We start from the raw sequence: 13,533 nt of genomic DNA, 5'->3' as shown, positions 1-13,533 counted from the left end.
ATATAAGCTGGGAGGGGAAAAAGTCTATGCCTTTAGAAGGAAGCGTGGTCCTGGATCGCTTAGGCACACTGTGAAACCACCGAGTCAGAAAATGGCTGCTTAAACTCTGGATGTACAAAACTCAAGGCTGGGTATTGCATGGACCTCCCTGTGCCTGCCATGGGCACAAGGCCTTCCATAGACAGCTCCTCCTAGGAGAGCAAAATTCTGCCCCATCCCTAATACAGGACACAGTGTAATTTATACAAATCCAGTGCCTCAACAAACCACGAGCCTGTACAATTACAGAGATCTGCAAAATCATCTTGGGCACCCTACACAGCTCCAGGGACAGTTGGCTTCACCGCCACATGTGCTGGGTGGAGATGGGAAGGGTGAGCGTGTAATTAGAAGGCAAAACCCAGCGATGGCCCTTGCAATTCTTGCTGTTCCTGGCTCCTGTTGAATACTGGCTCAAATTGCATCTCCTATGGGCATAAAAGCATCTGTGTGAGATATATAATACTGTGAGGAAATTAAAGGCCTAGAAAACATAGCTTTTAAACTGAACCTAGTGACCTGGTGCGTTGTGTGCGGTTACAAGCTGTTTAAAGGCATCTTTTGGTGTGCTGATGCCCATCCTCGTTGTTCCTGACACCCTGTATTGTGAGATTAAAAGCTAAACTCAACATTTCAGACTTTGGAAAGCAACCAGACACATTTTTAGGTCTTGCTACTGACTAAAAATATACTTCTCAAAGCAGTAATGTGGCACAATACAACTAAAGGCCTAATGCTGTACATAGACCTGGACACAAACCCAGCACCTTATCTGACTCACTTGATCAGTCTTATGATTAAGTAATCCTGTCATGAAACCACTGTTGCGTTACAGCTGCCCACACAACAAACTCCCTGTCAGTCTGGTACACAAAATGGCTACTGAGGGAGTAAAAGCTGAATATACAAAAAGTTAACCTGAAAGAAGGCCTGAGATGATATTAATGAACAAAAAGCCGTGTGAAAAAAAAAAGCACTAAACAGCCTGTTGGAAACTACTTCAGATTATTGAAGGAAGCGATGAGGAGAGGAGGCTGTTTGAGACACGAAAATGGCGCCAGCTCCAGAAGAAGGAACAGCAGCCATGGCTGGAGCCTCCTGTCCTCCCTAACACCGCCGGGCTCTGGTCCCGGGTCCCCTCAGCTTCAGAGACCCTGAGGGAGACGAGACCCGACCGAGGAATCAAGATGGAGTTTCTTTTCCAGCCCTGGAATGAAAGACTTATGTTTCTTCTGCCACCTTTTCAGGCCTCATTTCTCTTTCCTCAGGCTCTATCCTTATTTCTGTCTCTCTCCTGACTACTACATACAAAGAACCCAGGCTTGCTAGCCAAAGCAATGCATTTGCTAGCTCTGACTCTGTAATCAGAACAAGCAAACAGCATGATCCTTTATTGTCTGACAGCAGCTTACGTTTGCCCTGTAGGCAAGACAACTGCTTGTTGTTCTTAACATCCCTGCAAGATAAAAAGAGCAAATTTATCCTCAGTAATCAGCCACTGTACTGATTTTAGCCGGGATAGAGTTAAATTTCTTCATTGTAGCTGGTATGGGGCTACGTGACAGAAAACAGTGCTGATAACACAGGGATGCTTGAGCTAATGCAGCATCCAGGCCTTTTGTGCTCCTCACACCACCCAGCAGCGAATTGTCTAGGTGTGCACAAGAAGATGGGAAGGGACACATCTGACCCCAACTGACCAAAGGGACATTCCATATCATAAGACACCATGCTCAGAAATAAAACTGGTAGGGGGTGGAGGTTGGCAGGGGCTGCCATTGCTGGGCATCAGCCAGTTGGTGAGGAGCAATTCTTTTGCATCACTTGTTTTGCTTGTTTGTTTTCATGTTTGTTCTCTGTTTGTTTTAATACAAACACAGTATAATTAATACACTAGTTTCCTTAGTTTTACTATTCAGAATCTTCCCCACCAACTCACTTGGGGTGGGTGAGCCGGGGGCTGCGCAGGATTTAGTCACCAGCCTGAGTTAAACCACAACATGAGCGGAGCATCTCCTGTGTGAGGAAAGGCTGAGGGAGCTGGGGCTCTTTAGCTCGGAGAAGAGGAGACTGAGGGGTGACCTTATTAATGTTTACAGATATATAAAGGGTGAGTGTCAGGAGGATGGAGCCAGGCTCTTCTCGGTGACAACCAATGAAAGGACAAGGGGTAATGGGTTCAAACTGGAACACTTAAATATGAGAATAAACTTCTTCCCAGTGAGGGTAACAGACACTGGAACAGGCTGCCCAGGGAGGTTGTGGAGTCTCCATCTCTGCAGACATTCAAACCCACCTGGACACCTTCCTGTGTAACCTCATCTGGGTGTTCCTGCTCCATGGGGGGATTGCACTGGATGAGCTTTCCAGGTCCCTTCCCATCCCTGACATTCTGTGATTCTGTGACACCGACCCACAAAGAGTATTACTTTAATCCATGTTCTTTCGTCTCTTATCTCAAGCACTACTTAAAAGAGATACAAACAGAAAAAAAAAAGGCAAACTCTGCTATATCCAAACAAAGAAATCCAACTGTACAAGGGAGTTGCTTTTCCAAAGCGCTACTAAAGGAGCGTGCCAACGCTCGAAATTTAATCAATATTCACATTTTGGATGCTTTCCCGATTCGCATTCCGGCGTTTCTCTGTACGTAGCGGAAAACCGAGGGGTTTAATGGAGACAAAGCGCCCTCGATCGGGCGCGGTGCCCGCCCGGGGCGGCCGACGGGTTCCCCGCCCGTCGGCCGCCCCGGGCGGGCACCGCGCCCGATCGAGGGCGGCCCCCGGTTCCCCCTCCCTTCTCCGGTTCCCCCTTCTCCGTGCTCCGCCTCTGCGGGCAGTGCGCATGTATGGGGCGGCAGCTCAGCCCCTGACTCACCCCTTCTTATCCCATCCGCTCCCGGGAGGGCTCCCCCGCCGCCGGCGAGGAGGGAGAGAAAAAGGGCGGCCACCATGAATCGCTTGGGGAAGAAAGACAACGAGACCCTTATCGAGATGGCGATGTCTACGGATGGTAGGAGACGGCGGGGGGGATCGTTGCTTTGTTCTGGCTTCCGTGCACGCTGGGGAGGGGCCGCATGCGGCCGGAGCTTCCTGCCCGGGGAGGGGGGCAGGGGGTTTGGGAGGTCCGCTTTTTGGGAGGTTCGGTTCCGCCCCGGGGCTTATCAGGAAGGCACCTGGGAGATGGGATTGATCCCAGGTGGTCCCTGATGCCTCCTGAGTGTGTCTTTAATCCTCCACATTTGCCTGAGTGTAGTTTAATTAGGGGGGGGTTTAACTCTATTAGGGTTTTATTAACCCTAAATAAACCGGGGTGGGGGGGGAAGGTTCCTGCATCAGCACACTGCTCAGAACCAAAACTAGACATAGCGCTTAATTTCTATTTTTAAACACACTTCCAATACAAACGTTGCTTTTGCCTAACAGCAAACTTTTAGCTTTTCACAAAGCAGCAGCTGGATTCAAGAAGGTTCAGGTTCCAAGAAGGTTCAGGTTCATTTGGAAGGTGGGGGCAGCCCCTCTCTATCCCCACCCCATCCCAGATGCTCCAGAGTAGGGTTTGTGTTGTGGCATTGCTTATTTTTTTGCAATAACCAGGTTACATTTTCCACTTCATGTCAGTATGTAATGTAATTACTTGTAATAAATGCGGTAATGATATTATTTCATAAAATAACATGACGCAAATGCTGAGTGCGTATTTATCAGTATGTCACCTGGCAACAGGAATCAACACTTAGATGTAAGATAGTATGTTGGTATTTTCAGAAAGATTCAAATATATTAAAAAAAAAAGAAAGGAAAAGTCTGACTTAGAGAAATTTCCTTATGGGAATCACGCTTTGCCATCAGTCCTAGAAAGGAAGATTGTAAAGCAAAAAAGAAGCACTAAGAGTTTCTAGGTTGGCTGCCTGGGTTGTGTGTTTTCCCTCACAGTTTGACTACATGGTCTCTTTTAGAAAAAACATACGGTGTCATTTCAAATACCTCCAGCGCTAGTGTAAAATCATGGTCTTTTTTCAAAGCATTTGAGTCTTGTTTCAGAGAAGTATGACAGCAGCTAGTGACTGTGGAAATGATCCAGAGGACGTTGTTTACTGTGCCGGCAAGGAGCGGTGTCCTGCTGCGGCGAACCAGCAAGTGTCAGACAGACGGACAGTCCCCTCCCTGGGAAGGCCCGGTGGAGCTGGCAGGCTGGCCAGGAACCCGAGCAGATGGGTGGTGCAGGCTCTTGGCCAAAAATGCATTTCCCAAATCGCGTGGGGAGGCCTGAGTCATCCCCCGTCCCGCTGCCTCGGAGCGGGGAAAAGGGCTCAGGGCTGAGCTGCTCTTCTAGCCGGGGGTTGTTCTTCTCAAATAGCTTGAGACTAAAAAATATTTGCAAAATACACAGTAACCATTTAAGGAATGATGTTGCAAAGTTAATTCTGCAGCGTTCAGTTTTCCCCTGGTCATGTTGTGGATTTTTTTCTACTCATACACATCAAATATAAGGAGATTTGAGGGGTTTTGGTGGATGAGGATGATTCAGTAGGATTTACCATACAGTAGCACATAACTGTCCGTACAAAATCTTGCACCAGGTCAATGAATTTTTTTCATCAAACACTTTCTAAAACAGTAATAAACTGGAATATGGGGTGAAGTGCTTTGACTTTTTATGTTGATTCATTGTTCAAAAATCTCTCAAAGATAAAAAACAAACAAACAAACATAAAATCTTTCTTAAATTATGCTTTAGAAAAGTTAACAGCACGCATAACTTGCCACTGGGCCTTCTCGTAGATCTGAACATCTGCTTTTATGCTTTTAAGGAGGCTCCAGGCTACAGATGTCTGACGTGCACAAGCAGGGTCTGTGTGAGTCAATAGCAACAAGGGAGAAGCAAAAACATCTGCTACTTATTTTCCTTAAATATGTGTTCATATTTGGATAGTGCGTGTGCATTTAGTTCTGGTTTACTACTGCATTTCATTGAACTTGAATGCTGAGGAACAGGTCGTGTGGGTGAAAAACTACTCACCAGCAGCAGAAAGCTTAGTTTGCAGGGTCTGTGCTTAGAGACCGTGTGCCAAAACTTCTACCTTGGAGGAAACTTTCTGGCTTCCTGTTGAATTACACCCACATGAGGTAATAACTTCCATTTTCGTGTGCGTGATTTTGCTTTCTTTTGGAAGATGAGTGGCATTTACTTCAAATATTAAAAACTAAGAAAAGTGAACTTGCAAAATTGGAATGTAAATATCCAAGGAAGAAGACAACAATATGTTATTAGGAATATTTCTTTATGTCTGTGCTATCTTTTAGCATTTTTTTTTTCAGCATGCAATGTTCATGCTACAGTAGCCGTGTTGTGGGATGTGTCCCCAAGACTGTGGATCTTCTGGAAACTCGTACTTGGCTCCGTGCCGTGATTGGGAATACTCTGCCTTTATGTGCACAGTTCCTCTTTCAAAACTTCCAGGAGTCTGGTTTGAACTCAAAATGCTCTAAGGCTGAGCTGAATTCAAACGTTTATTTAGATTGATTGTCATCTTCCCTCTGAGAAAGGCAGCAAAATATCGGGAAAAGCCGAGGGCATGACTTGCAAATGGTGCTCGTGCTTCTCATAGAGCCTCAGCATTCAGGTTCAAATACTGCCGTTGTTTAATAGAATGATACTTCACTTATTTAATCAGAATCATTATGATTCATACCAGTAACATAAAACACAGGCCTCTGTTCAAAACTACATCTGTCTCTAATTACTGGAGCAATGTATGTAGTAATTTCTGATCTATTTGTGGAAGCCTTGAATGAGAGATCATGTTCCCAACAGGGCTAAAGCGGAGGGTTTGTTAACATGAAAGCTTTTTTTAAGGGTTATTCCTAGGTAATAAAATAAAAACTCGGAGAAATTTACGCATAGTTCAGAATGTAAAAAGCAGGGGAGAAAATACTCCCTTAGACCAACCCCTGTGTAGTTCCTGAGTGGAATTTCTTTACTGGCTGCGATGCGTCACTGCGGGGGCACAGTGTAAATACAGGTCGGTTATGGGAAGGTAGAACCTCCTTTTTAATGGAAAAATCCCATTTGTAGTAGGACAGCCTGCTTTTGGGAACTGATCCCAACAACTTGCATAATATCGCCTTATATCTATTTCTTTGTATACATGCAGTGGTGCTTTTAATGAGAAAATAAAAGTTAAGCTCATTCCACCACAGCTGTTATGTATGGATTTTATCCAGAGATTGTTGCAGCTAAAAAAGAAAAATAAATTAACAAATAATTTTTTAAAAAAATTGGCTTTGGATTGGTGACTGAGACTTATAACACTTTTCTTTTAGATAAGGACCCTGCATGTGAGGTTAAAGTCACGTTTATACCCTCTACTCTGTAGCCCAGTGAATGGCAAAGCAGAGCAGCTCCCCAGGAGGGATTAAGTCTTTCGCATTCCTTCTTAACCCAGTAGCAATTATGTGGGAAGCTTAGGCCAGGCTTGGGAGAGCTGGGCAATCCAGCTCAATTCCCTCTGGTGAAGAACTGAGTGGTGAATGCTCTTTACCCCCCGTTTAAAAGCGGCTCTGCAGCTTCACCTTTTAGCTCAGAAAAGGAAAGAAAGTGCTCCATGGCTGTTTGTCCCTTGCAGTGGTTACTGGAGGGATGGGCTTCGTTCCAGCTGTGGGCAGAGGTTTTGTGCTGGGAATGCCAAATAAATAGGAAGGAAGCACCTGAAACCTCACTGCAGCACTAGTGGAAAGGCGGATGTCCAGTGCGTAGGGGTTTGATTTTCTTTTTTTATTTTAATAGTAAAAATCTGGCTTTGGATGTAAGCAAAACTCAACATTTTCAAAGTATAACTACAGCTGGAAGGTTTCCAGCCTTTGCTGCTGGTCAGTGAAATGATGCCCTAAGTACGATGTCACATCCCGTAGGTAATTCTCAGTTTGCAAACAAAACTCAAAGTTACTTTGCTTTTCAAGTTTATTTAGCAGGTGCATTAGCAGCGCGTTTGGGGAACTAAAGCGTATGTTGAAATGCTAGTTGTTGCACTCTAGGAAAGTTTCTCCAGAAATAAGTGTATCTTAAAACGGAAGCACACTTTTGACATCTATGTACAAATGATTAATAAGTACTATGATTCAAGGAAAAACTAAGATAAGATACAAGGGCGCTACTAAAAATGTCCTTTGAAAATTATGCTGAGAGCTGTTGGCTGGTGTTTTGTGGGGAACAACAAACCAACCCCTCGCCCCCCCAAAAAAAACCCAAGCAAAATGAGAAAACCAAACACCATTGTCTTCATATTTAGTAGCTGTAAACTAATGAGTTGGACATACTCATGGAGTACAGTCACCTAATAGAAACATGTAATTAAGAAAGTAAAGGTAGTGTAACAATGTGGCTAGAGCTGCTGGTTCAGATATTCAGTGGCAAGGTAACAATGCAGTGAACTTTTCCACTAGTTTTTTATTGTTATCTGAGGCTGAACTGAAGAGCGTTGCCAGGTTGTACTTCATTATTTAGCAGTAATTTCATTGTATTTGGCAGTAGCTTTTCACCTGTGCATGTGTATAAATGCACAAAAGGGAAGGAACATCCTTGTGTCCTGTTGATAGGGATAGTTCTTGTAATTATAGCATAGTTATGGAAGGGTTTCGAGGTGTCGGCTTCCTGCAGAAAGCTGAATAATATGTCAGGAATTATTTATAGATAAAACATTGTGTGGGGGAGGAGCTGGTTCTAGGTCAGGACTTGGTTACTTGCATTGTACTATGGAGATGTGTGTGTTTCTTTCAAGGGCCTCCTGGAAGAACCGAAAGCGGCTAAACCCATGGTGTTCATGCTGTGGTCTGTGTGTGCCAAGAAATGGGGTGTTAGCGCGCTGGTTGGCTGCTGCTGATAAAAAAGGAGTAAAATAAGGCAGGACACCCTTGTGCAATTGTGTTGATGTGCGTTGTCAGCACTAACTACCTGTCTTAATGTAAAATAATACTATTCTTAACTCACCTCTCTATGTGGGCAAAGGAATGCAACAGGAAAATCTGTGTATGAGGGTGGTTCCCCAGAATGGCTGAGAAAATAATTCCATATCTGCAATACTCGTGTTTCAGTAATGCAGTAAAGGCTTCTGAATCTTTCTGTGTATTCAGAATATATCCACGTAGGAATTCGGATTGCTCTTTCCACACCACATCAAGGCAGAACTAGCATGTATCCTCACACACCGCAGACCTGCCTGCAGTCTCTCTCTTTAGCCCCTATTTTCATCTTTAGTTTCACTAATGTGGGGTTTCGGCTTTAGTTATAACTGATGCCCAAGAAACAAGGAGAGAAATGATGTTGTGTCCTGTTTACACTGTTGTAATCTGGAATTTTCAATAGATACCATAGATTAAAGCAGGAGTGTCAAACTCATTTTCACTGGGGGCCACATCAGCCTCGCAGTTGCCTTCAAAGAGCTGAGTGTAATTTTAGGACTGTGTAAATGTAATGACTCCTACATTAGTTCAGTCCTAAAATTACATTTGGTGTTTTGAAGGCAACCGTGAGGCTGATGTGGCCCCTGATGAAAATGAGTTTGACACCTGTGGATTAAAGGGTTATGAGATTTACTACTTTTTTCTTTGCATTTGCAGTATAGTAGTCTGTGACCATTAAGAATAAATTAAGAATAGACCAACATTTGGTGTTATTTTTGTTAAAAGACTTAATTCTAAGCTGCTGTTTCAAATCAGACTTTTTTTCCAGTGCATGTGGATCACCCATTTACACAAAACAGCACAATAAAAGCACTTCAGTATTTCACATGTTGCTTTGTCTGGGTCTTTTGGTGCTATTGGAGCCATTCTCCACTGGATCTCAATGAGGACCCATTGAGGTAGTGAAGCTCCAAATGCTGGTTTTTAGGAAGTGAGAATCTCTTTGGGTGAATTCCAGTCTTCTAACTGGAAATCCCGGGTGATCCTTTGTCTTCCTTCACAGGCTCCAAAGGGTAAAAGTGAAATCTGAGGCCTTTGGCAAGAGAGCAGAAGGCCAGTAAGGCATCTGGGTAGGGCTCGTGATAGAGATAACTGGCGTTTAATTTTCTGTGCTAGCCCGAAATTAGAAAGGGCCCTGTGGCTTGTTATTCCAAGGGGTTTTCTTAACTATCAGGTAGGAAATGGGAGAGCCTATATTTGTACAATTTATAGCGTGCCACAAGTATACCATGCTAGTGAATGAATGACTTGCAGACGTGGTTTTGATGCTGTTGGCAAGCAGGATGCCAGCGTGTACTTCAGTCCCGTTAATCGATGGGTGTTTACTTAAAAAACCCTAAGTGATGGGAGCTGTGGTCCATTGCCCTGCTCGTTTTCTTGATTGATGGGAACTGTTTCTCTCTGAGGTCAGTATATGACTTCCAGAGTTATTCCATCGTCTTTGAAGTAATTCAGACAGAAAATGGTGAGTTTTGCAAACTCATACGTCAGGAAATAAAAAAAAAAGTTGATGGGATTTGTTTGTAAAAAGTCTTTCTATATTGGTATATTTTTATGTTAATATGAGAAAATTAAATACTTGGTGAATATACCAGTGAAATTCCCAATGATGCATTTCATTGGAAGCATAACTAAAATAGTATTGAACTAGGTAGAGCAGATGAAATTGGCCATCTGAAATTAAATGTCTGGGTAGCATGAAACTGAGGAGTACTGCCAGAGGACGGGAAATTCATCACGTGTCTTTTTAATATATATTGCTTTTAACTTTCTTAATGAAAGTACAAGTTATATGCGTTCCTAGTTTATGCCAACCCCCTTCTCAGCATTTTTTCACTATTTCCTTGTTGTTAGTTCCCTGTTCATGTACCGCTGTTCTCTTCTCTATAGAAGATCTGACATACAAGGATGGGCATGTAGTGAAAAATACATTGGGCCCTCCACTACTTTTGAAAACGTGTGTGTTGCAAATGCTGAAACAAGATAAAGATTGTGTTGCTTCAGTGATTTCAGTGGGAGAAATGCATTAATGAGCATGTAATTAATGAGCATGCATTAATGATGCTGTAAGATTTTAAGTGTATCTCTGGGAACAGCAGGAAAGCAGCCCTGTACTTAACACTTTTTGAGGTGCTCATCGTTCCCTTGGGCTGCGATGAAAAGCAATACTGTGGTTCCCTTTTCTTCAGCTTTTTTGAAGGAAATCGCAAGCACCTGGTGCTTTTATATTCATATATGTGCAAGGCAACTGCCTGAGCTGTTTTTCTGCCTCTGCAGTCAGATGGTGCTGATGAAATCTGGCCCCACACATCCGAATAGTTTAAGTACCAACAAGCACAGCCATTTGCTTCAGGAGCTGTCAGGTCATCTGCAATCTGGTATTTTACCACCCTGCTCTTAGGAGGTTTAATTTGCCATCCCCTTTAATTACATGCATCGAAATGCTAGACAATTAACAAACACCAGACTTTCTACAGCTGTCACTGATCTGGGCTTTCTTTTTTTTAATTGCATTTGAACCTATTAATCAGTTTACTTGTGTCCTTCTGCAAAATGCTGATGCCTGAAAACTGCAAGTGCTAAATTCGGTGATCACAGGATGCTTGAGCTTTGGTCTGTGCTGGTACGTCCAATATGGTTATGGTTATTGCCTTGACCGCACTGAAATGCTATTCAGGTTCAAGTTCTGTGTTACAACACTATGCTTGCGTTTTTTTTTCTAAAAACAGATTTGCACTGCTCTTTTATTATTATTATTATTATTATTATTATTATTATTATTATTATTTTCTTTAGCCAAGTGCTTTTAATTGATTTAATTAAAAGAGGAGATTTTATAGCTCTTTAAAAGGAAGGCGGCTGAGGGTAAACCTCAAGTTCTGATATAAAATCCTCATTTACTATACCAGAGATTAGAACTGAGGACTTCATGACTTTTCCAAATGCTAAATGAGACTTTCTTATTGTTAGGAGCAGATTTCTCTTCTGTATATTTTTGCCTATATGAAATGCTGTTGTTTGTTTCCTTTTACTTTCTATGTGTTGACAAATATCTGTTCTCTGGAACCACTTGTTTAATGATAAAACACGTGCTGAAAACTAATATGCCTGTGAAGCAAACCATACTTGAAAGCAATCTTTTTTAAGGGAATCATCAAGTTCTTTTAAAATATTCTGAATAAATTTTCTTGGATTTATGGAGAATTTTATGTTTTCGTGTTAAAGAATAGTTTTAAATTTTTAGGAGCAGCTCTGAGTGTGCACAAAGCACCAATTCAAGTGTAATTTTGAGATGGACTCTCTGATTCAGTGGTGCAGGTGGGTCCTTGGTCCCCCTGGGCAACTCAGTCATCCAGCTCTGGGAGGAGATGGTCAATATACACATAAATGTAGTTAATAAGTCATTTAAAGCTGTATTTTTCTTAGATATGGAAGCACTTTAGTCATGACGAAGCTCACTTGGAATGAGTGACCTTGTTCTGCAGAGATCTGTGTTCATTACACATTTTTGGCAGTGACTCAGTGCTGAATCCTTGTCAAGGATGGAAGTTGGTGAGAGTAGATCCCGCTGCAGCGGGAATCCCACCGCGATCTTTGGGGAGCAAAGGACACGGTGCTGTAAAGAGCACATTGATTTAGTGATAAATAATCATGTTTTAAATTGAATTATCTTTTCTGTCAGGCAGGCCAGGTTACTGAATAATGGCAGGGCTCTATTAAGATGGTAACCTCAAGACATCTGGGAATAAAATCTTTCATTGTTTGGTAAGGATGAATATTAGGAATATTCTTCATAGTACAAAGTAGCTACCTTGTAACAACTGCCATGTATATTTCAATGTTTTTATTATTGTTGGGTGGGTTTTTGTTTTATGTTATTGATGGTTGTTTCTGTTTGGTTATGGGGTTTTTTGTTTATTTGTTTAGAGTTTCGTTTATTTATTGTACCTCGACCATCAAAAACTTGGTCTAGGGATATATATGTGTGTGTAAACCAATATGTCAAAGGCATCAGACACACGCAGGAGAGTTTGACAGGTCTGAAAGCTGTTTGGTTTTACCTGCTTGCTTTTGTTGACTGAATGGGATGCTGTTACTGTGTCTAAGGACATAGTGGAAATAAATGGAAGCAGTTATTTTGGAACCAACGCTGAAAGTAGCAGCAGTAGCAGTAGGAAAACTGTCTTACTGCTGCTGCCCATTAAACGGCTTGTCAGCACCTGCCTGAGAATCCTGGCTCTGGCTTTCCCTTTGCAATACAACAGCTCTGTCAGAGGTCTTAGGTGTGCACATGCAGATGATTTTTTAGTTTAAGTAGCAAAATGAAAATTTTGATTCATAAATAGTCTATTTGGCTGCCACTTGGCTTTAGAAGTACCTAACCTGTTGATGTTTTTACTGATAGACATCTACCAAGAGCTCTACTTGGAGCAGATGAATGAGGTTGATAGAAGTTGAAAGAAAGGAAAATTTAGATTCTTTCTCTTGGTTTTTCTGAGGCAGAGCTGCTGTGACCTGCCAGGCTGCAGCATCCCTGGAGCAGCTGCTCCGTGTCCAGCGGTAGCTGAAGTGCTGCAGCACTGACCCACCTTTTTTCTTCCCATCTACCAGCAGACTAAGGATGCTGAAGTGACATAGATCATCATGTTTCAGGGACATCACTGGTTAGGTACAGTTAAAGATGCTGGAGCATCCCTGGCTTGGCCTCTGCTAGTAATGAGAAAAGCCAAGGATTTTTTCATTGGCCTTTTAGAACAAGTAGCACAGTCCAGCCACGTCCATAGCACCAAACTGCCTCCTTCCCCAAGCTGGGCTGACTTCTTCATGCTGTTTTGAAGAGCAGAACCTGGCCTGTGATGTCCTCCAAAGTGTGTTTCTGCTCTGGCTGGACAGAGTGCACTAATAATTAAGTTAAGTGAGCAGGTCTGTGGTTGGGCCCATGTCCTGGACCTTTTATTTCCCTAGTTGAGGTATGGGTGTTGTGACCAGGACATGCTCTGTGACAGGTTGTACTTCTCCTAGAGAATGTGCAGCTCATTTTTGGTGCAGAGGGATACATGGCCAGTCCTGTGGCATCTTTAAATGGTGATGCTTTCCTCACCTCAGCTATCACAAAAACATTGAATCATAGGTTCATTTTGATTGGAAGAAGCCCTTAAGATCATCAAGTCCAACCATAACCTCACCCTGGCACTAAACCGTGTCCCTAAGAACGTCATCTCCACATCTTTTAAACCCGTCCAGGGGTGACTCCACCACTGCCCTGGGCAGCCTGTTCCAGTGCTTCACAATCCTTTCCATGAAGAAATTTTTCCTAATGTCCAATCTGAACCTTCCCTGGCACAACTTGAAGGGCTATTGGACGCTTTGATTTACAATGGCATTGTGACTTTTTTATGGCAACATGAATCCATTTGCTTTTGTTTCATAAGTGTTCATAGATGAACTTCAACAGCACTTGTTGAAATAAACAGAATTTCTTTCAAGCTGCTTGTTTTCTTGCAGGTGACTTTAAGTTTACAAAGCCAGTATT

At 42.7% G+C, this 13,533-nt stretch overlaps 1 protein-coding gene across 1 annotated transcript in view; it reads left to right on the top strand.

Moving 5' to 3' along the window:
• Positions 1-2,883: 2,883 nt before the first annotated feature.
• The window catches only part of ANO5 (anoctamin 5), a gene marked incomplete at its 5' end in the record, with an annotated part of 56,168 nt that continues 45,518 nt past the window's right edge, over positions 2,884-13,533 (top strand). The window contains 2 exon segments of the mRNA XM_080344627.1: positions 2,884-2,979; positions 2,982-3,051. Of these exon segments, the coding sequence (XP_080200753.1) occupies positions 2,884-2,979; positions 2,982-3,051 (166 nt within the window).

This window comes from Nesoenas mayeri (genome assembly GCF_963082525.1).
Source record: "Nesoenas mayeri genome assembly, chromosome: 5".
NCBI classification, from domain to species: domain Eukaryota; kingdom Metazoa; phylum Chordata; class Aves; order Columbiformes; family Columbidae; genus Nesoenas; species Nesoenas mayeri.
This window is presented reverse-complemented; position numbering and strand designations above follow the sequence as displayed.